At 39.2% G+C, this 24,089-nt stretch overlaps 1 protein-coding gene across 1 annotated transcript; it reads left to right on the top strand.

The window, feature by feature from the left end:
• The first annotated feature begins 8,698 nt into the window (after positions 1 to 8,698).
• Positions 8,699 to 9,298, top strand: LOC112580668 (60S ribosomal protein L12). The gene has a single exon (XM_044932448.2). The coding sequence runs from the start codon at positions 8,786 to 8,788 to the stop codon at positions 9,281 to 9,283; it is 498 nt and encodes a 165-aa protein (XP_044788383.2). The 5' UTR covers positions 8,699 to 8,785; the 3' UTR covers positions 9,284 to 9,298.
• The last annotated feature ends 14,791 nt before the right edge of the window (positions 9,299 to 24,089 follow it).

The raw sequence follows: 24,089 nt of genomic DNA, 5'->3' as shown, positions 1-24,089 counted from the left end.
AGATGATTCAAAGAGAATGGAAAATCTTTTTTTCATTGATTTTAGCAACCCACAACTGGACCTGGGCAGATTTTTTACATTTATTAAATACCCTCACTTCAGAAGAATGTAGAATAGTGCTGGATAAAGCCAGGAGGAGGCAGATTGGCTATATTCAGAAACCCCTGGCAACCCCATGGGAGCTGCAGCAAGCGTAGCTATACCACAGCTGATCCTCATTGAGATGTGAATGCTGGGGATAGGCCAAACCTTGAGCATTATCAAAATTGCATTCTTGCAGGATTGCGAAAAGGGATGCCAAAACAAAGAAGCCTTAATAAAGCACAGAAGGTATAGCAGTAACAGAAGGAGGATTCTTCAGAATTTCTAGAAAGGGTTTTTAAAGCCTACAGGATAGGTATAAGCCCATAGGCAACATACAGATATAGATCCTAAGGCCCCAGAGAATTTAAAGATGGTCAGTATGACTTGTATTGGTCAGAACGCCCCCAACACACAAAAGAAACTGTGAAAGGTAGCAGGAATTTAGGGATGCCTACATTTCAACTTGAAGTTGCCTTCTAAGTTCTTAGTTGCAGGGACCATGTTCAGGAGAAAAGGGGACAAGAATAATCAACAGGCCACTCATCTGGAGGCTGCCTTCACACAGGGATGAACTGGATCAAATTGAGAACCTCTGAGTCAGACTCAGCAAAACGCAGGCAGCCCCACGTCAGTTTCTGAGAACTCCAAGTGTTGTAATCACTTACAAGACAGACTACATCGGGTGGGCTGCAAGAGCTGACATAATTGGAATACATCTCTGCCTGTCATTACCCCACAATCTCTCCTCGTCTTTCAGGTATCTGGTGCAGTCTTGAAAAATAAGGGTCACATATAAATAAACCTAATTGGATTGAGGCAAATAAAGAGGATTAACTCAGTTCCTATTGATTTGGATTAATGTCACATGTCTTCCAATATAGGCCAGTGTGAAAGAGAATATGAATCGAAAGGAATATGTTTTCTGTTTTTAAAGTCTATAGATACTTTTCTGACGAGTTAGATCTTCCTTAGTCATGATAGAAATAAATACCTCTATGTAGAAAACAACTTTTTAAAATATTTGTTCATTATTTTTGGCTGCACTGAGTCTTCATCGCTGCAGGCGGGCTTTTCTCTAGTTTCAGAAAGCCGGGGCCGCTCTCCAGTTGTGGTGCACGGGCTTATCGCTTTTCTTGTTGCAGCTCGTGGGTTTCAGGAGGCCGGAGCTTTCAGCAATTACAGCACGTGGGCTCAGTAGTTGTGACTCGTAGGCTCCAGAGCACAGGCTCAGTTGCTCTGAGGCATGTGAGATCTTCCCAGACCAGGGATCAAGCTGGTGTCCCCTGCATTGCAAGGTGGATTCTCAACCACTGGACCATGGAGGAAGTCCTGAGTTTTTTCCTTTTTTTTTTTCTGAAGTATGGTTGATTTACAATATTGTGTTTCAGGTATATAGCACAGTGATTCAGTTATATATAAACATATGAATATATATGTATAACTGTATATATGTATGTACATAGAAACCTGTATGCAGGTCAAGAAACAACATTTAGAACTGGACATGGAACCATGGACTGATTCAAAATTGAGAAAGGAGTACATAAAGGCTGTATATTGTCACCCTGCTTATTTAACTTATATTCAGAGTACATCATGTGAAATGCCAGGGTGGATGAATCCCAAACTGGAATTAAGATTGCCAGGAGAAATATCAGTAATCTCAGAAATGCAGATGACACCACTCTAATGGCAGAGAGTGAAGAGGAACTTCTCGTCATCAAGAGAGCATCTTGATGAAGGTGAAAGAGGAGAGTGAAAAACCTGGCTTAAAACTCAGCATTCAAAAAACGAAGATCATGACACCCCGTCCCATCACTTCATGGCAAATAGAAGGGGAAAAAATGGAAACAGTGATAGACTTTATTTTCTTGGGCTCCAAAATCACTGTGGATGGTGACTGCAGCAATGAAATTGAAAGATGCTTGCTCTTTGCAAGAAAAGCTATGACAAACCTGGACAGCATATTAGAAAGCAGCAACATCACTTTGCTGATAAAGGTGCATATTGTCAAAGCTATGGTTTTCCCAGTAGTCATGTATGGATGTGAGAGATGGACTATAAAGAAGGCTGAGCACTGAAGAATTGATGCTTTCAAACTGTGATGTTGAAAAAAATGCTCGAGAGTCTCTTGGACAGCAAGAAGATCAAACCAGTCAATCCTAAAGGAAATCAACCCTGAATATTCATTGGAAGGGCTGATGCTGAAGCTGAAACTTACAATACTTTGGCCACCTGATGCAAAGAACTGACTCATTAGAAAAGACCTGGATACTGGGAAAGATTGAGGGGATGAGGAAAAGGGGGTGACAGAGGATGAGATGGTTGGGTGGCATCTTTGACTCAATGGACACAAGTTTGAGCCAACTCCTGGAGATAGTGAAGGACAGGGAAGCCTACTGTGCTCTGGTATGTGTGGTCACAAAGAGGCAGACACGACTGAGCAAATGAACAAGAACAACTATATATATATATATATATATATATTCTTTTTCAGATTCTTTTCCCTTATAGGTTATTGCAAAATATTGAATACAGTTCCCTTCGTTCTAAGTTGTGGTAAAATAATATAGAACATAAACTTTAGCACTGGAGCGATTTTTAAGTAAACAGTTCAATGTGTTTAGTATACTCACATTGTTGGGCAACCGTCAGCAGTATACAAACTAAACAGCAACTCCTCATCCTGCCCTCCCTCCCTCAGCCCCGGCAGCTACCACCCTACTTCTGACTCTAAGAATTTAACCGCTTTCTATAACTCATTTAAGTGAAATCATACAGTATTTATTTTTTAGTGTCTGGCTTATTTTACGTAGCATAATGTCCTCAAATGTCATCCATGTCATAGCATGTATAAGAATTTCCTTCCTTTTTAAAGCTGAATAATATCCCGTCGTATACATATACCACGTTTCATTCATCCATTCACTTTGTTGATGGACATTTGGATTGTTTTCACCTTTTATCTATTATGAGTAATACTCCTATGAACTTTAATGGGTGAATATTTGCCCAGGTTCCTGGTTTCAGTTCTTTTGGTTATATATCCAGAAATGGAATTGCTAGATCATGTGTTAATTTTGTCTTTTTTTTTTTTTTTAACTGCCATATTGTTTCCCAGAGCAGCATTTCCCATCAGTCATGCAGGATTCCAATTTCTCCACATCCTTACTCACACTTGATATTTTGTTTGGTTGTTAGTAATGGCCATCTTAATGGGTGTGAAGTGATACCTCACTGTGGGTTTGATTTGCGTTTCCCTAATAAGTAGTGATGTTGAGCATCTCTTCATGTACTGATTGTCCGTTTATATACATCTTCTTTGAGGAAATGTCTATTTAGGTTCTTCACCCATTTTTAAATTGGGTGATTTGGGGATTTTTTTGTTGTTGAATTGTAGGAGTTTTTTATGTATTGTAGATATTAATTTCTTTTCAGATATGAGTTGCAAATATTTTCTCCTGAAAAACAATTAAGTTGACGTGTTTTAATTTTTTTTGCAAGCCAGAACATGTATATTTTAAGACTAAATAAGTGACACATGCTCAAGGTGTTGTTTCAGAAACCTTCTCAAAAAACCAAAGGAATAAAAAAGTAAAAATTGCTCAAAACCCCACAACTCAGAGATAAAAGCATACTTTGGTGTATATATCCTTCCAGATTTTATGCTAAGCATGTGGAAAATTTTTTTACAACACAGATTACAACTCTATTGTATAACTTTTCCTTAACAATACACACAGATATTCATATTATTCTAACGCACTACAAAGTTCTCCATTGAATAGATGTATCATAAAGTATTTAATCAGTCCACCAGTGAGAAGAGATTTAGATGGCTCCTAACTCATCATTGTTGTGAACATTGCTTTATGAAAACCTTTTATGTAGGTATTGCATCTTTGTCCAGTTTGTTCACTTGGGATAAATTCCCAGAAGTTGAATTTCTGGGCCAAAGGATATGCATATTTAAAATTTTGATAGCCTGTACATTGCCAGTCTACCTTCCAGAAAGGCTGAACTAGCTGACATTCTGACTGTGTCTGAAAATGCCCATTGTTCCACACCCTTGCCAAACTGGCATACTTTCAACAATGGTAAAAATTTGTTCTTGTCTATTTTTCTCCTGTGAATCTTGCTAACGTGCATGACGTGAAACTAAATGAGAGGAATATAAAGTTGACAGATGGGAAGTATTTTGGTCACTCTACTGTTTTATCTGAAGCACACCATTTTCCCCTCAAAGCAAATGTGATAGATAAGCCCTCTCATTTTTTAGTACAAGTTCTAGGAAGTAATTTCCTAAGTGGATTGATTCCTTAGAGAATGTCTCTGAAGATGTAGAAATTACTCAAACCAAACGTGCTTTGGGTTGATAGAGGAGATACATTTTTTTCTACGTAACAGTATCCATCTTTCTTTAAAAGATGTGAAGTGTTTTTATAGTATCCAAAGTGTCATACTATAGCCTATTCTGAATGTACTCATTTGATGGAAATTCCTACAGGGGAATTTTCTCCTAACCTGGTTTTATGATTTTAAAAATTTTAAGTTGAGGCACAATTTATACTCAATGTGAATAAATTTTTCTCTTTAAAATCTGATTGTAAACAACTGCAACATTTTAAGATAGCCCTTTCACCACAAATTAAGGAGAGAGGAATATATATTTAAACATGCTCTCTTTGAGAAAGCACACAAAAAAAGGATAGAGCTTTGAATTCAGCTATTTCACATCCTGAATATAAGATCTCAAGCACATAACATGGTATGCTGTTTCCTCATCTGATAACCTAGAAATATGAAATCTGTTCAGCCTTCTCCAGAGAGATGTTGAAAAGCGGGGGATGTCCCAGTACTCTAGTGATTTGGATTATATATTTAAATAAATATGTATCCAGTCAAATATATTGAATTTACTTATGTCTGACCTTGAAGTTTTGGTGCCCAAGGGAGGGTCTTTTTCAAATGAAAACATACAAGTCAAATGAATGCTTTACTACGTAAAATTGTCCTCTTATTTTGGCATGAATATCAATTAAAAGCATTTTGAAATTGTTCAGCTTCACTGACAGCATTATTGAATATGACATGATAAAAAGCCAGAAAATAGTTAAGATAATTATAAAATCCAAACTGTATATTAATAATCCCTTTTATTTTTTCCTTTTCAGCCACTTAATAAATTGAGTGTATTAGATCATTATAAATGTGATACTCTCAATGTTAGCAAATTATGTTTTTTAAAAGGCATACCATGTATACCTATGGCTGATTCATGTTGAGGTTTGACAGAGAACAGCAAAATCCTGTAAAGCAATTATCCTTCAATAAAAACTAAATTAATTTTTTTAAAAAGCCATACCAATTATACTGTTTTGAGAAAAGAAAAAGATCATTCCAAATTCTGTTATCATAGTAACAAAACGACAAAAACGTCACAGTTTTGTATATTCCCTCCTAGTCTCTATTCTACTATGCTTTTCCTGCATTGTACTGGTTAGGAGTGAATTTGTGTCCCACTCAGATCTATCTCGGAGAAGGCAATGGCACCCCACTCCAGTACTCTTGCCTGGAAAATCCCATGGGCGGAGGAGCCTGGTAGGCTGCAGTCCATGGGGTCGCTAAGAGTTGGACACGACTGAGCAACTTCACTTTCACTTTTCATTTTCATGCATTGGAGAAGGAAATGGCAACCCACTCCAGTGTTCTTGTCTGGAGAATCCCAGGGACGGGGGAGCCTGGTAGGCTGCCGTCTATGGGGTCGCACAGAGTTGGACATGACTGAAGTGACTTAGCAGTAGCAGCAGATCTATCTGGGCTTCCCTGGTGGCTGAGCTGGTAAAGAATCTACCTGCAGTGTAGGATACCTGGGTTTGATCCCTGGTTTGGGGAGATCCCTGGAAGAAGGTATTCTGGCCTGGAGAATTCTATGGACTACAGTCCATGAGGTCACAAAGAGTTTGACTGACTGAGCGACTTTCACTTTCACATTTATCTATTCCCCAAGACAGCCCCTTGGGCCTCTCCCCCTTTACTCTCTTGCTCCTTGGGGGAAAATAAAACATTTTCTTTGGTAAAACTAAGGGAAGGAATTATTGTGTTACTCACTCCTTTCCTTCAGAGTGGCCTGTCCTTGAGGACTTTGTGATAAGTTTACTAAAGTAAGCCATGTCCTTTGAAAAGGCCTGATGTTTAAGGAAATTTATTTAATTCAATGAAGTATTAGTGAGCCCATATAACTACAGATCTATGTCACATTCTCCGACTAGCTTTATTAGTAATGAAGCTGACTTTTAAAAAAATTTATTGTGATAAAAAAGCCCATAACAAAATTTTTCATCTTAACCATTTCTGAGTGACTGATTTAGTAGTTTTAATTATATTTACACTGTTGTGCAATCTCCAGAAATTATTTTGTCTCTTAGAACTGAAATTCTCTACCCATTAATCAACAGCTCCTCATTTCCGCCTTCTCCCAGCTCAGACAACCCACCATTATACTTTCTGTTTCTGTTAACTGGGTTACTCTAGATAGCTCAGATAAGTGGAATCATATAGTATCTGTCCTTTTGTAACTGGCTCATTTCACTCAGCATAATGTCCTCAAGGTTCATCCATACTGTAGCATGTGTTAACTTTACCATCCTTTTTAGGATTAAATAATAACGGAGAAGGAAATGGTAACCCAGGTATGTCTGCTGCTCTGCAACCCCATGGACTGTTGCCCACCAGGCTCATTTGTCCATGAGGTTTTTTCAGGTAACAATACTGGAGTGGGTTGCCATTTCCTTCTCTTCCAGGGGATCTTCCCAACCCAGGGATCAAACCCACATCTCCTGTGTCTCCTTGTTTTGTCTGGCCCATGTCAAATAAAGCATAAGTATGAACTGAGGTAAGGAGAGACTTTATTCAAAAGGATTATTGCAACAAGGGGTGGAGGACTATTGCAGTAGGGAGAGTACTTTGATCATAGGCTGTCAGGTCTGCAATCATCTCAAAGGTCTCTCTGATCAGTCCTTTTTATTTTTTAATTGTAGTTGCTTTACTAATGTTGTGTTAATTTCTTCTGTACAGCAAAGTGAATCAGCTATACCTATACCTATATCCCCTCTTTTTAGGATTTCCCTCCCATATAGGTCACCACAGAGCACTGAGCAGAGTTCCCTGTGCAAGGAGTAAATGAGGATGGAAAGAATCAGGTGTGGGAGACTGGGATGGTAGATGGAGTTATCAGACAGTTAGTAGGGCAGGAATTTTTCCCCAGAGATCAGCTGATTGTCAGAAGGGGCAGTTAAGGAGGGCTTATTCCCTGTTCTCATGCTCAATGGTAGGTGGAGTTTTGGGACCAAGTTCAGGGGGAAGGAGATAAACTTGAGTAAAGTTTATTCAAGTTGAGTTAGCAGGTATTTTGCCCAGCTTAGCCAATGGAACTAACAGCTCAGCTAATCAGTTTGAGACAAAGAATAGGAAGTTAGAGAGTCTATGTCTGGCCTTGTCACAGGTAGACAAGGGGGTCCTGAGTCGTGTGGGTAGGGGTTCTTTGCCATAAAACGTTCCCTGCAACACAAAGGCGAGTGGGTGTGTGTGTGAGGAGCTAGTGTTCCAAGAGCAAGGGGCTTAGGTGATTTCAACACTGCCACAATGCTCTTGGCCACTGCATGTGGTAACAGAACATTCCTTGTGGTGAATCCACTTCTTCACTTGGTTTGAGTGAAGTGGATCCCACTTGGTTCCTTATATGGAAGGGTGTCCGGCCCACGCTTTACCCATGCTCTGGCAATTCAAGTATGTTATTTTTTGGTTACCATCAGTGATCCACAAAGCCAGTGGAGGTGATAGAATTCCAGCTGAGCGATTTCAAATCCTGAAAGATGATGCTGTTAAAATGCTGTCGTCAATATGCCAGCAAATCAGGAAAACTCAGCAGTGCCAGCAGGACTGGAAACGGTCAGTTTTCATTCCAGTTCCTAAGGACAGTGCCAAAGAATGCTCAAACCACAGTACAGGTGGGCTCATTTCCCACGGTACCAAGGTTATGCTCAAAATCCTTCAAGCTAAGCTTTAGCAGTACATGAACCGAAAACTTTGAGATGTACAAGCTGAATTTAGAAAGGGCAGAGGAAGAAGAGATCAAATTGTCAACATTCAATGGATTACAGAGAAAGCAAGGGAGTTCCAGAAAAACATTTACTTCTGCTTCATTGACTATGATAAAGCCTTTGACTACATGGACTACAAAAAATGATGGAAAATTCCTGAAGAGATGGCAACACCAGACCACCTTACCTGTCTCCTGAGAAATCTGTATGTGGTCACGAGGCAACAGTTAGAACCTGACATGGAACAACTGACTGGTTCACTATTGGGAAAGGAATACATCAAGGCTGCAATATTGCCACCTTGTTTATTTAGCTTATATGCAGAGTACAGCATGCAAAATGCTGAGCTGGACGAATCACAAGCTGGAATCAAGATTGTGGGGGAAAATATCAAAATCTCAGACATGCAGATGATATCACTCTAAAGGCAGAGAGTGAAGAGGAACTAAAGAGCATCTTCATGAAGGTGGAAGAAGGGAATGAAAAAGCTGGCTTAAAACTCAATATTCAGCTTTCGGCTTTCGGCTCGGAGGAGGCAAAGGTGCAACTTTCTTCGGTCATCCCGAATCCGGGTTCATCCGACACCAGCCACCTCCACCATGCCGCCTAAGTTCGACCCCAACGAGATAAACGTCGTGTACCTGAGGTGCACCAGTGGGGAAGTCGGTGCCACGTCTGCCCTGGCCCCCAAGATCGGCCCTCTGGGTCTGTCTCCAAAAAAGGTCGGTGATGACATCGCCAAGGCAACTGGTGATTGGAAGGGTCTGAGGATTACAGTGAAACTGACCATTCAGAACAGACAAGCCCAGATTGAGGTGGTACCTTCTGCTTCTGCCCTGATCATCAAAGCCCTCAAGGAGCCACCACGGGACAGAAAGAAGCAGAAAAACATTAAGCACAGTGGAAACATCACTTTTGATGAGATCGTCAACATTGCCTGGCAGATGCGGCATCGGTCTCTAGCTAGAGAACTTTCTGGAACCATTAAAGAGATACTGGGGACCGCCCAGTCTGTGGGCTGCAATGTTGATGGCCGCCACCCTCATGACATCATAGATGATATCAACAGTGGTGCAGTGGAGTGCCCCGCTAGTTAAGAACTGCAAAGGAAAGAGAAAAAGAAAGGATCATTTGACAACAACAACAACAACAAAAAAAAAACTCAACATTCAAAAAGCTAAGATCATGACATTTGGTCCCATCACTTCATGGCAAATAGTTGGGGGAAAAATGGAAACAATGACAGACTTTACTTTCTTGGGGTTCAAAAATCACTGCAGACAGTGACTGCAGCCATGAAATTAAAAGATACTTGCTCCTTGGAGGGAAAGCTTTGACAAACCTAGTTCAGTGCAGTTCAGTTGCTCAGTCGTGTTCGACTCTTTGTGACCCTATAGACGGCAGCACGCAAGGCCTCCTTGTCCATCACCAACTCCTGGAGTTTACTCAAACTTAGACAAACTTAGACAGAATATGAAAAAAAAAAAAAGACATTACTTTTGCAACAAAGGTCCATATAGTCAAAGCTATGGTTTTTCCAGTAGTCATGTATGGGTGCAAGAGTTGAACCATAAAGTAAGCTGAGCACCAAAAAAATTGATGCTTTCAAATTGTGGTGTTGCAGAAGACTCTTGAGAGTTCCTTGGACTGCAAGGAGATCTAACCAGTCAGTCCTAAAGGAAATCAACCCTGAATATTCATTGCAAGGACTGATGCCAAAACTGAAGCTCCATTACTTACTTTGGCCACCTGATGTGAAGAGAAGACTCATTGGAAAAGACCCTGATGCTGGGAAAGGTTGAAGGTAGGAGAGGGTGACAGAGAATGAGGTGGTTAGATAACATCACTGACTCAGTGGACATAAATTTGAGCAAACTCTGGGAGAGAGTTAAGGACAGGGAAGCCTGGCATGCTACAGTCCATGGGGTTGCAAAGAGTTGGACAGGACTTAACTGAACAACAACAGCATCAATGATCCAGCATAGAGTACATGATCCAAGCAAGACCGTGGGCCTCCTAGATTTGATCACATGGAAGTTGAGAGAACCCTGACGTTATGAAAGCCCCTGTACCCAGAGTCCAGTTTAGTTCCTCCTTCAGTCTTCCCAGTTATGTGAACCAATAAAACCCACTTTTGCTTAACTATGTAGCATTTTTTTCCCCAAAATAACTGCACTGTAGCCTCTGGAGACCTTGGTTGTCTTGGAATGGTTGAAAGGCCCTGCCTACCTCTTATTATGAAAAATTGCAAGGGTCTCATTTTAATTCCAAGTGAGGGAATGTTGACTACAGAATTCTGGCTACATTTCAAGCTTGAGTAATTCCATCTGCCCTCTCTAAAAACTTTTCCTACAAGAATATTCAATATTCTTAATTTCCTTTACTAGACTTCTAAGCATCATCTTCGCCATCATTTTTCACTCTTCAAAGACAAGTCCTAAATATGGGAGGAGGGGTTGGAATATAATATTCCAACTCAAATTTTGGAAAAGAAACTCTGGTTTTCAAGAAAAATGCAGCGACAAAGCCCCAAATGTTAAATTGGTTTTTAATAAGTTTTGTGGGGAATAGATTAACCTAAGGAACAGAAGGAATTGTTTCATGAGTATTCAGGAAGACTGCACGTTAAGGCATCACAGAAGAAATGTGATGTGATATTAATATGAATAATGAAGTTTTGCTTACATTTTCCTAAACTTCAAAAGACATTTTCATTTAATAACTGGCTTGTTCTGATAAAGTCATGAAAGAACATGAAAAGGATTTTAACTGCTTTAATAATTAAGGGGAAAAAATAAATAGCAGCTACTCTTCATAAGTAAATGTGGAAAAAAATATCTAATTCAACAAATATTTCTGGAGTGTGAGGCACCAGGCTACAGCCATGAACAACACAGACAAAAATCTCTGCCCTCACAAAGCTTCTAGTGAAAAAATGCACCAGTAAAATAACAGTGACGAAGGTCCAGTAATAAACTCATCTGGGTTCCTAGGGCAGGAGGACCTGCAGTCTGCTCTTTTTTTGCATCTCTCTGCCAATTAGAAATTGTCCCACACTGAAATGTTACAGTGATCATCTCTTGAGTAATTTTTGGTTTCTCCTTAAAATTTTTTTGTATTTTCTAAATATATGACAATGAGGCTTTTTATTTATTGGCTGCACTGGGTCCTGATTGCTGTGCGTGGGCTTTTCTCTAATTGCGGTAAGCGGGGTCTTCTCTTTCTTGCATTGTGTTGGCTTCTCATTGTTGGGGAGCACAGGCTCTAGGTGCATGGGCCCCAATAGTTGTGGCACTCCAGCTTCAGTAGTTGTGGCTCGAAGGGTCTAGAGAGCAGGTTCAGTGGTTGTGGCTTGCCCGTGGGCTTAGTTGCTCCAAAGCATGTGGAATCTTTCCAGACCAGGGATCAAACCTGTGTCCCTTGCATTGGCGGGCAGATTCTTATCCACTGTACCACCAGGGAAGTCTGAGGCTCTTTTTAATTAAAAAAAAAAAAAAATACTTATTAAAGGAGAAAAAAACCTGACAAATTAGACGTTCAGATTATTAAATCTTGGGAGGGGGAGGCTGACCTAAACACCTTCTCTTGGCACCTAACTGCCTCTCCTGAACTGAAAAGGACTCTTAAAAAAGCAGCAATGTTGCTTTCACTTTGGGAGACCCTCCCCCTCCCATCTCTTATTCTTGAGCCCACCTGAAATATTCTAAAGCAGCCTCTTTTACAGCTTCACATACCTTTTAAAATTCCTTTGTAAATATTTAGAATGCCTAGAGACCTATCTCTTCCTTGCATCTTTCCCTTTGTCTTATCTACCTGGTTCTTCTGTCCTTTTACCTACAGAGATCACCACTGTTCTGCCTCTCAGCAGACCAGATAAACCTTATTTACTCAGTATTGCCCCTGTCACTTCCATTTCTAGCTTCCACTTTCCCTTAAATTGAACTCTTCACTCTGAGTTACCATGGCATTTCCTGATAAAATGCCAGTCTAAATTGAATCATATCGCTTATATTTGTAAAAGCTGCTTAATAAATTTGTAAAAGAACCTTTTGCCCCTGGTGGGTTGAAGCATTCCATTATAGACTTTGAGGCCATACGGTTATCAGAGAAAATTCTGGAGTCTTTTTGTTTGTTTTATAATTGCTCCCCTGGTAGTTCAGCTGGTAAAGAATCAGCTTGCAATTAAGGAGACCTGGGTTTGATCCTGTGTTGGGAAGATCCCCTGGAGGAGGGAATGGCAACCCACTCCAGTATTCTTGCCTGGAGAATCCCCATGGAGAGAGGAGTCTGCGCTGGCTGTGTTAAGTTCCTCAGTGGTGTCTGACTCTTTGAGACCCTGTGGACTGTAGCCCGCCAGGCTCCTCTGTCCACAGGGATTCTTCAGGCGAGAATACTGGAGTGGGTTGCCATGCTTTCCTCCAGGGGATCTTCCCAACCCAGGGATCAAACCCGGGTCTCCTGCATCGCAGGCGGATTCTTTACCAGGTAAGCCACCAGGGAAGCCATTGGGTTGCAAAGAGTCGGACATGACTGAGGGGCTAAGCACAGCACACAATCAAAATTTTGTTCTTAAAATCAATTATTGCTTCAAACCTTTCTCTTTTCTCTTAGTTTAAAGAAATTTTTACTCTTTTCCCTATTCTTTTTTTTTGTTTAAATTGACCCCCACTATGGAAGTTGCATTGACTTTTATCAAGGCAAAGGAAGAATTCATTTGACATTTGGGTGAGATTTTTTTTTTAATTATTTTATTTACTTTTTTCAAATTGTTTATGTATACTTGTTATGCTTTTTAAAAACTTTGAAAATGTTATCAATATACAGTATAAAATATGCTAATCTTGTGTAGAGCTCAATTATTTTTTACCTAGCTCCCCATGCCCCACCTTTGCCTGAGGTAATCGCTTTTCTGGTTTCTATTACAATTGATTAGTTTTGCCTGTCTTTGAACTTGAAATAACTAGACTCATTCATTATTTACTTTTTTATGTTGGATCTTTTAGCTCAACACTCTGTCCCTGATGGATTATATCATAGTTTGTTCTCTTTATTGCTATGTGGTTATTTCATTAAATAAATATACTTTAGCTTATATATGCTTTCTCTCATTGAGGTTGTTTTCAGTTTTTGTCTATTATGAGAAAAGTGGCCATGAATATCCCTATACATGTTTTTTTGTGGACATATGCATTCATTTCTCTTGGGCATATAATAAGGAGTGGAATTGCTTGGTCACAGAGTGGACATATCTTCAGCTTTAGTCAAATTGTTGGTGTGTTTAAATAGCAAAAAATTGAAAAGGCACAAATGATTATCCAGTGAAAATTATCTCTCCCATCCCTATCTCAGTTTCAAAGTTCTCTTTTCCAGAGGCAACCAATATTACCAGTTTCTTGTGTATTCCTCCAGAAATACACTTTGTGTATAGAAACATATATATATATATATATATATATATATATAGCCTCCTGTTTACACCAAAACCACAACACCATACTAACTCTTTGGTCAACAACTGTGAATTAATCAACCCCAGAAAGAATGGTCAAGGTATTTCAGGCAGTAATTTGTTCAGAGTGGACTGTAAATCTGCAGCTAGATAATTCAGGTAGCTCGGTGGACTGACTGAGGTGAAATCAGGCAATGTTCAGGGGCTGCCGACAGAGGATGCTGAAATGGTAACTATACGCCAGATCCTAAAAGGCTTTGAATGCCGTTCTAAGAAGTATGGGTGTCATCCTGAAGAAAATAAGGAACCAGGGAATGATTTTGAGTGGAGGGAGATGGGACTGGGGGATGGAAGAATTGGATTTGTGATTTTAAAGATCTTTGTGGAGGATTAAAGGGAGGAAGAGGAGACTGCTGACTATGAAATGATAGTCCAAACATCACTTGTTATGGTGGTTTAGTCCCTAAGTCATGTCTGATGCTTGCAACCCCATGGACAGTAGCCCACCAGACTCCTTTATCCATGGGATTTTCCAGGCAAAAGTACTGGAGTGGGGTTGCCATTTCACAGTATGAGAATGGCGACAAAAACATATCAAGACTTGATTACTAGTAAAGGTAGGTGGTAAGGAAGAATTGAGAGATACGGGTGTATTGAGTATACAACTGTTTTGGAAAGGGGAAAATAAGGAATTCAACTCAGACATTTTGTGTGTGACTCCCAAATATGATTTTCAGAGATGCTGATTTTAATTTTCCTGAAGTAATGACAAACCATATTGATATAGTTAATTAAAACTGATTTGGGTAATTTCTAAACCTTCTCTTCAATGTTCACTGATTTCCTGGGAGCCCTGTTGCACCAGCTCTGACCCAGCCACACTTTCACATGGATGCTCGTAGGAAAATTCCACCCAGGATAGGCAGATGATTGTCTAATTTGATTCTCATATCTTTTTCTCCCAGCAGAATTAAGGAGGAGATTAATGGTCAAAATAGAAACAGCTGTAAGAGAGTAAAAAAATAATTTGAAGCACACATAATTGGCCTTAGAATAATTAGATTATTAGAAAAAATAAGCTTATTTATTTCTGAAATATAATTTTACCCCAAAATGGAAAAATTAAGGCACGAGGGGAATTATAACCCAGTCACTTCAGGGCAACCACTGCAAACATCATGAAATACTATATTCTATCAATTTCTTTCCTAGCCCCCTTTTGACATAACTATAAACCATACTATAATCATTAATAGAATAAAATATATAGTGGTATCCTAGTGGCATAAGATAATATTTTAAAGGCCTTAGAGGAAATTGAATATAAAGTAAATTATCATTGTCCTCTCCTTAACCTGGTATAACGTGTTACTGTTTAAGGAAACAGAAGAAAATGTGGGTACAGTTGCAGTTAACTAATATATAAACAGGAAGTAGCATAGTCCCTGAGACAGCTTGGCTTATTAGCACTGAAATGGAACCTACAACAATTTTTTAAGTTAGTAAGATCTTTTTTTAACTTGTATAAGTTATGTGGTATCCTAATATGAAAACGGCATTGGCCTTGGGGTACAGCCCTAGCTTTGGCATCACCTGTGTGGTCTGGGGTTTACTTTAACCTCTGTGTTAAATCAGGTCGGATTCTGCCTTGTGCTGCCCCTGAATGCTCTGGTATTACCCCGTTTGTCCACCCCTGCTCTGTGCCCACCCCTGGAACTAGGGGTGTGATCACCCCTCTCCAAACCCAAAGATCATGAGTCAAGGAGGTGCACCAAAGAAAATTCCATGGGGTGGATTATTACCAGAAGGTGAAATTGATTCTGGGCGGACGAAAACACTAGATGTCCATCATATCCAACTGGGATCTTAGTTTCTTTATCTGGAAAATGATGGGCGTGTGCATGCTTAGGGGTTTGGTGTCGAGGGGTCTATTCCTTCGTCTGTCTAGATCAGTCTTCACAGGACTGAAAACACAGTGTTGTTGAGGTTATAGTATGAGAAAACCTGTGTTCCTCTTTTTGACTTCTAATGCGGGGCACCTCTGCCTTGTGACTTTAGGGCAGTTTCACGAGTTTAGACCAGGAGTTTTATAGCAGGTTCCTGAGTGACTTTCCTGTTTTTGTGAGCTGTCTGTGTATACTTCCTGCAAAGAGACTGCTTTATTATTAGCAACACACGCCCTGAAATAACATCCTTCTTTGACCCCATCACCATTTTTATCTTCAGAAAGGCTATAAAGTGTTACCAGGTGTTAAGAATAGTTTATTCTTCAGAGTGCAGTTGCCAAACTGAATTTATTTCTGCTCAAACTGGATAGGGCCTGACTAATACAATGACTCCCCCAAATTCAAGTTTTCCATAAACTGTCTTTTAATTTACAACTCTGGGAGAGGGGATTGTATCAAAGGAATGTGCAAACACGCTTGAAAAATAATTTTAACCAACAACTGTTTCTTTCCTATCTCTACCTCAATGATTATTTTTAATGGGACTGGGTCTAGCAAGATAATTCTGGCAGGACCTTTAAACTCTATAATACACAGAGAGAATGTCTCATAAAAAGTTTCCTGCTCTAAAATTCTAACAGCAAATTTGTCTACATATTATCTTTATTGACAAACTACAAGACTAATAACAATACTGGCTCCCTATCTCAGAAGTTTGTTGGGTTTTGGGTAAAATGAAGTTTTTGTTGTTGTTTAGTCACTAAGTCATAAATGAGATTAATGGATATAAAATACTTGGCACAGTATCTGTCACAGACCAAGTGGTCATAATTGTTAGCTCTTGTGATTATCTGTGAAGGGAATATAAAACCTACCATAGAGGGTTGTTCTAAAGTTCAAAAAGGATGGAACATATAAAGTGCTTAACATAGTGCTTGGTACACAGAAAATACTTGGACATAGTTTCTGCTGCTGCTACTAATAAGTCTGTGGTTGTTTTCAAGGTATAATAGTGTTGCCCAAATCAGTAGCTAGCAATATTTACCCTGTTCATGAGTGAAAAAATCTTCTGACTAGAATATCAGTTTTGATCTATTGATTATAAATAACACAATGAAAAACACACCCGAACTCTGCCATGTAGCTGCTAAGAAAATTCTTAATTCAATTTCTTATCTTTAAAAGGGGCTATGATGCTTTTGAACTGTGGTGTTGGAGAAGACTCTTGAAAGTCCCTTGGACTGCAAGGAGATCCAACCAGTCCATTCTGAAGGAGATCAGCCCTGGGTGTTCTTTGGAAGGAATGATGCTAAAGCTGAAACTCCAGTACTTTGGCCACGTCATGAGAAGAGTTGGCTCATTGGAAAAGACTCTGATGCTGGGAGGGATTGGGGGCAGGAGGAGAAGGGGACGACAGAGGATGAGATGGCTGGATGGCATCACTGACTCGATGGATGTGAGTCTGGGTGAACTCCGGGAGTTGGTGATGGACAGGGAGGCCTGGCGTGCTGCGATTCATGGGGCCGCAAAGAGTCGGACACGACTGAGCAACTGAACTGAACTGAACTGATCGTAATGCTTACATTACATACTTAGCATGAAACTATTGTAAAAGATCGTGTAACATTGAGTTAATTAATTAACTTTGCAAAAGGTCAGAAGAATAACTATATAAAAATAATAATTTCTTGATTATTGTGCATCTACTAAACATTAAACCTATGTTAAGTGCTTCATTTACATTATCTCTTAATCCTCACAATAATCCCATGAAGTAGTTACTATTTTTATTTTTATTTTACAAACAAGGATGAAAGTTGATAGTTGCCTGCAAAGCTGATATGCATACCTGATGTGTAAAGCCAAGATGTCTTGTTAGAATAAAGTTCTTTGGAATTCTTAGGGTACAATAACTTGCTTGGCTGAGCAGTGCACGAAACATGCTGTTGTTTAGTCACTAAGTCGTGTCTGACCCTTTTGTGACTCCATGGACTGTAGCCCCCCAGGCTCCTCTCTCTATGGGATTTTCTAGGCAAGTATACTGGAGTGGGTTGCCATTTCCTTCTCTGGGGGATCTTCCTGACCCAGGGATGGAACTCGGGTCTCCTGCATTTTGCAGTCAGATTCTTTACTGCTGAGCTACCTGTGGAAGCCCACAAATGTGGGTACTGATTTACAAATTGAGGATGCAAGTGTGGATACAAATTAACATTTGTTCAGACTCCAGATTACTCTTAACATCTCTGCACATGCAAGGTATTATTATTATTTTGTATGTTAATAGCATAAGAGAGTTTTAATGACATGGTGATATAGAAAGAATATCCGTGTAATTACTTCAAAGTTATTGACTGACATGTTTTACATATTCATTTCTGATATTTTTAAGGGAACAGTTCTAAATAAAAATAAGGACTACCTCCTACACATGTGTATATAAAAATGATCATTTTCTAGGAAAACATGGGACTGACTCCTTTTCCAAACAGAATCCATGTCAACCAGTGGCTCTTGTGTCTAGTCTAGAAGCCATCCATTTGATGGACATAGACTTTCACAGGAGAAACAGAGGAGCCCTTTCTTCCAAGGAGATTACCACTCTTATTTGGGTCAAATAAAATGGAGTCTGGAAGAGCTGCTCACTCCTAACCAAGCATTTGAATCTCATGAGAAAAGGTGGAGCGTGGTTAAGCATGTGGCAACTTTCTCATTACTGCTGAGAAAATTGATTTAGTTATTATGTTAAATATCTTTCAATTTTCAATCCATCTCATGGTGCCAGCCCAAAATAACTATTTTGGTTTAGACTATAATTCTTTCTTTTCTTTTTTTTTTTTTTTTTACTTTTTGACCCCCAACCCTCAGATGTGTGATCTTTGTTTCCTGACGAGGGATTGAACCAGAACCCCAGCACTGGAAGCACAGAGTCTTAACCATTGGACCACTAGGGAAGTCCTTAGACTGTAATTCTTATACTCTTATACATAAAATATTCCAAAGTGCTAATGACTGAGCTTTCACACTGCTAGACTCTTAGAGTCTTTGGAAGCAGATGCTGTGAAACTTGTGATCTAGGTGGGTACTGAGCTTTGCGGCTCGCTTAGGCTGAGTTTTGAACAACAAACAACCTCAAGTCTAATAACTATACTATATTTTAGCTGTCAATCTATAATTACCCACCAGAAAACCAAGACTGTTGGTTTTTAACTAGGTAGAACCAGTAGCAGGCTTGAGCAGCTGGAGAGAGACAATTGTTAAATATTCAGCAGTTTGAGTGCAGATTTTTACAACTTGGTAGCAGAGAAGGCAATGGCACCCCACTTCAGTACTCTTGCCTGGAAAATCCCATGGATGGAGGAGCCTGGTAGGCTACAGTCCATGGGGTCGCTAAGGGTCAGACACGACTGAGCGACTTCACTTTCACTTTTCACTTTCATGCATTGGAGAAGGAAATGGCAACCCACTCCAGTGTTCTTGCCGGGAGAATCCCAGGGATGGGGGAGCCTGCTGAGCTGCCGTCTGTGCGGGGTCGCACAGAGTCGGACACGACTGAAGCGACTTAGCAGCAGCAGCAGCAGCCTAAAATTAGCCACAATGGAAGTATTTACACCACAGAAGTTGGCAAACACTGCAGATTCACCCCCTTACAACTGGTTTCCACCCCAAAGCTCTGGTTTGCCTTCACACCTTGGGTCGAGCCATCCTGTGTCCAGTGAAATGTCAGGAAACCAACCCCAGGCCTGATGTTCTGTTGCCATTTATCAGCAACCTGCTTTTCATCATACCTAGAAAATTAGCAACCCAGGTAAATGTGAAATTCAGAACACCAATATTTAAAGCTCAGTTTTCATCTCTGAAAGGGAGAAGTTCACTTTAAAGTGTCAGCTGCTGCTTGGCACTGTTGGCTGACATGGAACACTAAAATATCCCAAGGTCTATGGGAAGTGAATGACTCATTCTCCCCTGGTCAGCAAAGTGAGGAGACATTCATCCCTCAAAGTATTACGGGATTTTCCTTCCAGTATTATTAATCACAATGAATATGTTTAAAGATTATGTTTTACTAAGACGGGAGAAATTAGACCTCATGCAACTGAAATAACTGAAGAACAATTCCCCACTGGACTGGGTTAGTCATTATTCTGCTAGTACTGCCTTGTGTAAATCCTGCCTTCTCTGCATATCAGCCAGGCCAAAGCTGCTCTAACTTGTACATTTCATCTTCCAGAGAATGTTCTAAGAATGATGTTTATTTTATTTGTTTTCTGCAGACTTACCAGGCCTCTATTTAATTCACTTAAGGCTTACCTACTGTTTGACTCAAGTCCATGAATACTTATGTTTCTTTGTCTTTGTGTTTAAGGTATAGAAGTGAAATTAAGGCCTGGAATACAGTGTCTTTGCCAAGAAAAGAAGTAAAAATCCTTTCAGACTAGTACTATAACACTAGTGAGACATCCCCCAAACGTAGAATCCATATCATGCTTTCAAGGAGCCTCAGAAAAGCAAGCTACCTCAGGCATCTTTATGAGATGGATGGGCATGGAGTTCAGGAGCTTTTAAAAATTAACATTTAAAGCAGGAATTCTTTCTCCTCCACAGTGACACAGATATTCTTATTTGAGCTAAGTTTTTTCTGTTGGTTTGGTTTGGGTTTTGGGGTTTTGTTTTTGAAGTATAGTTGACTTACATACAATGTTGTGTCAATTTCTGCTATACTGCAAAGTGATTCAGTTATACATAAAAATATATACATTTAAAAAATATTCCTTTCCATCATGGTTTATCATAGTATATTGAATATAGTCCTCTGTGCTATACGATAGGACCTTGTTGTTTATCCATTTTCTATATAATGGCTTACATCTCCTAACCCCAAACTCCCAGTCTGTCCCTTCCCCAGCCCTCTCCCCTTAGCAACCACAAGTCTGTTCTCTGTCTCTATGAGTCTGTTTCTGATTCATAGTTAGGTTCATTTGTGTCATATTTCAGATTCCACATGTAAGTGATATCATATGGTATTTGTCTTTCTCCTTCTGACTTACTTCACTTAGGATGATAATCTCTGGGTCCATCCACGTTGCTGCAGATGACACTAGTTTTTTCTTTTTTGGCAGAGTGGCATTCCCTCCTGCATATGGACCACATCTTCTTTATCCATTCATCTGTCAATGACATTCAGGTTGTCTCCCTGTCATAACTATTGTGAATAGTGCTGCTATGAACATAAGGGTGCATGTATCTTTTTGATTTATAGTTTTGTCCAGATATATTCCTGGGAGTGGGATTGCTGGATCATATGGCAACTTTATTTTTAGTTTTTTGAGGTACTTCCATACTGTTTTCAAGTGGTTACACTAATTTACATTCCCACCAATAGTGCAAGAGGGTTCCCTTTTCTCCATATCCTCTCTAGCATTTGTTATTTATAGAGGTTTTTTAAAAATATATTTTATTTATTTTTAACTGATGGATAATTGCTTTACAATATTGTGTTGGTTTCTGCCACACATCAATATGAATCAGCCATAGGTATACATACGTCCCCTCCCTCTTTACCCTCCCTCCCACCTCCCACCCCATCCCACCAAGGATAGCCATTCTGAACAGTGTGAGGTAGTATCTTATTGTAGTTTTGATTTGTGTTTCTCTAATAACTAGCCAGTCCATTCTGAAGGAGATCAGCCCTGGGATTTCTTTGGAAAGAATGATGCTAAAGCTGAAACTCCAGTACTTTGGCCACCTCATGCAAAGAGTTGACTCATTGGAAAAGACTCTGATGCTGGGAGGGATTGGGGGCAGGAGGAGAAGGGGATGACAGAGGATGAGATGGCTGGATGGCATCACTGACTCGATGGACGTGAGTCTGAGTGAACTCCGGGAGTTGGTGATGGACAGGGAGGCCTGGAGTGCTGCGATTCATGGTGTCGCAAAGAGTCGGACACGACTGAGCGACTGAACTGAACTGAACTGAATAACTAGCAATGTTGAGCATCTTTTCATGTGCTTATTGGCCATTTGTATTTCTTTAGAGAAATGTCTATTTAGGTCTTCTGCCCATATTCTGATTGGGTTGTTCTTTGTTACTGAATTGAATGAGCCTTTCGTATATTTTGGAGATTATGCCCTTGTCAGTTAAAGTAGGAATTCTTGATTGTGATTCACATTAGAATCATGTAAGAGGGCTTTAGAAAAGAAATCTCAAGCTCAGACCAATTAAAAGGAGAATTTGGGGCATGGGACTCAGACATTGATAGTTTTTAAAGCTCTCTAGATGATTTATATGTGCACCAAGGTTTGAGAATCATTGACCTAAAGCAATAAGATTAGTTTTCTGCCAGGTGAGATTTGTTCTGTTTAGTCACCTTCCTAATACACGAGAAACCTTTATTTCCTTAGTGTCTGATTACCCAGTTGTTGGCTTTAAGACTTTAAATAGACAATGAATCATGCATTACAAAGAATGATCTAGAATTAGCCAGCTACTTCACATACCACAGCTATGATCATGTCACATTCTAACTCAAAAAGTTTCTTTGTTGATAAGATCTGGTATTGGTGAAGGTACAGAGAAAAAAAGCATTTAAACATCTTCTTTGAAAGCATGAATTGATACAATTTTCTCAGAAGAAAATTTGAAACTTTATATCAAGTTTTAATATGAGTATATTCAGCAATTCCACTTTTGGGAATTTAGCCTAAAGGAGTAAATTGGCAAGTGTAGGAAGATAATCAAAGATATTTATCGCAACATTGGCTATGTTAATGTATATTTTCTAGATTTTTTTTTCATTTAACTGCATCCAAGTTTTGAAATGCTTGAAGGTGTACAAGGTCTTCATGGCATGTATTAACATGCAAAAGTATTCATGATATATTACTCAGTGAAAAAAAAAGCAAGTAACCAAAAAGTGTGTATAGTATAATCCACTAATGTTCAAAGTAAATCTACATTTTTATTAATTTTTAAAGGTTGGAAGGCAATACCCTAACTAGTAACAGTGATTATTTCTGATAAGTAAAATTATGGTCTGATGCAAGGGAGGAGAACTTATGCCTCTTCTTTCTACACTTCTGTATTGCTTACGTTTGTTTTAATGTACATGTTTATCATAATTTAAATAATTTAAACGTGTTAAATCATATATGACTCACCATTTTCTGTAAAATAAAGTCTAAACTCCTTAGCTTTATAAGCACTCAACAATTTGTCTCCAAACCACTTTTGCCAATCTTTAAGAAAGTTTGTGGGTAGAATTGAGTTTCACCTTCACTCTCCTGCTTATACTCACTTAAGCCCAGCTATTCTCACCAAACTGGCATTCATGGTTTCAACCTTTGGGAGTGCCCCTTTCTTTGCTTGGAATGCTCTCTCGCTCTTATTCTCCATTCACTAAAATCCAACTGAACAATGAAGCTCAGATCAAGTAGAAGTCCCCCTCCTATGAATTCCTATATTATGCAATATCTGATACTCAACAAAATTGTTATTGAATGAACAAATGGATCTTCACAGCCAAGTTTCTGTTTAGTTTTCTTATTTGTAACATGGGTACATACTACCCATTATATTAGATTATTGTGAGGATTATGATAATTATGAAAAGTACTTAAGACAACACCAGAACATAGTAATTCATAGTTCAAAAACTGTCATTATGATTATCTTTTTTTCATCTACTGACATGTCCTCTCTCCATCTAGATGGTCAAATCCCGGATGGCAGAAACTGCATATCATGTATACTAGCATCCTTCTCCAAACTCTGTGTAGTAGAGCTCCATATGAAACACACTTCATATTTACTGTTAATAGTGACAAAGAAGATTATGAAATATACATAACCTTCTAACCTTCAAAGAAATAAATCTCTTAGTTTGGAAAATACTATGACTTCAAGGCACCAAGAATAACATGGTAACATGGAATTATCATAGTAAAACATTACTGAGATGAAATATACAAATAAAACAATATATTCTTTCTTCAGTGAAATCACAGAAAATAGAGATAGATCATTCTTTGAACTCTATTTTCACAAACATAGTCAATACACACAAGATGCTAGACAATACTAGTGAATTATTTACAGAAAACACCAGATGAATTTGGTTTATTTAGTCTCTTGTTGGCAGATAGCACATTGTGCTTCTGCAGAAGGCTCCATGTGTTCTAGAATTTTAACATAATGGGACTTTATACACTGTCATAGAAATAGAATGCTCTAGTGCAGAGACACAGCAAGAATGACCAAGTCTTGCTATGTTTAGTTCCTCACATTGTCCACTTCAAAATCACTGCTAAATTACAGCCTTCAAATTTCAGTCAAGGTACTGGCAGCTTTATTGGAACAGTTTCTGTTCCCACTTAATCCCACCGGACAGATATGATCTGCGTGGCACGGCACAGTGCCATTGAAACAACTGGAGTCACCTGATACAGTACATTAGCCTAGAGCAAATAAAGTCAGATTGTTATTTTCTCTTTGGAGGCCTAAAAAATATTTTT

This window comes from Bubalus bubalis, chromosome 19 (assembly GCF_019923935.1).
Source record: "Bubalus bubalis isolate 160015118507 breed Murrah chromosome 19, NDDB_SH_1, whole genome shotgun sequence".
NCBI lineage: Eukaryota > Metazoa > Chordata > Mammalia > Artiodactyla > Bovidae > Bubalus > Bubalus bubalis.
The sequence above is the reverse complement of the archived record's forward strand: the minus strand, read 5'-3'. Positions and strand labels throughout refer to the sequence as shown.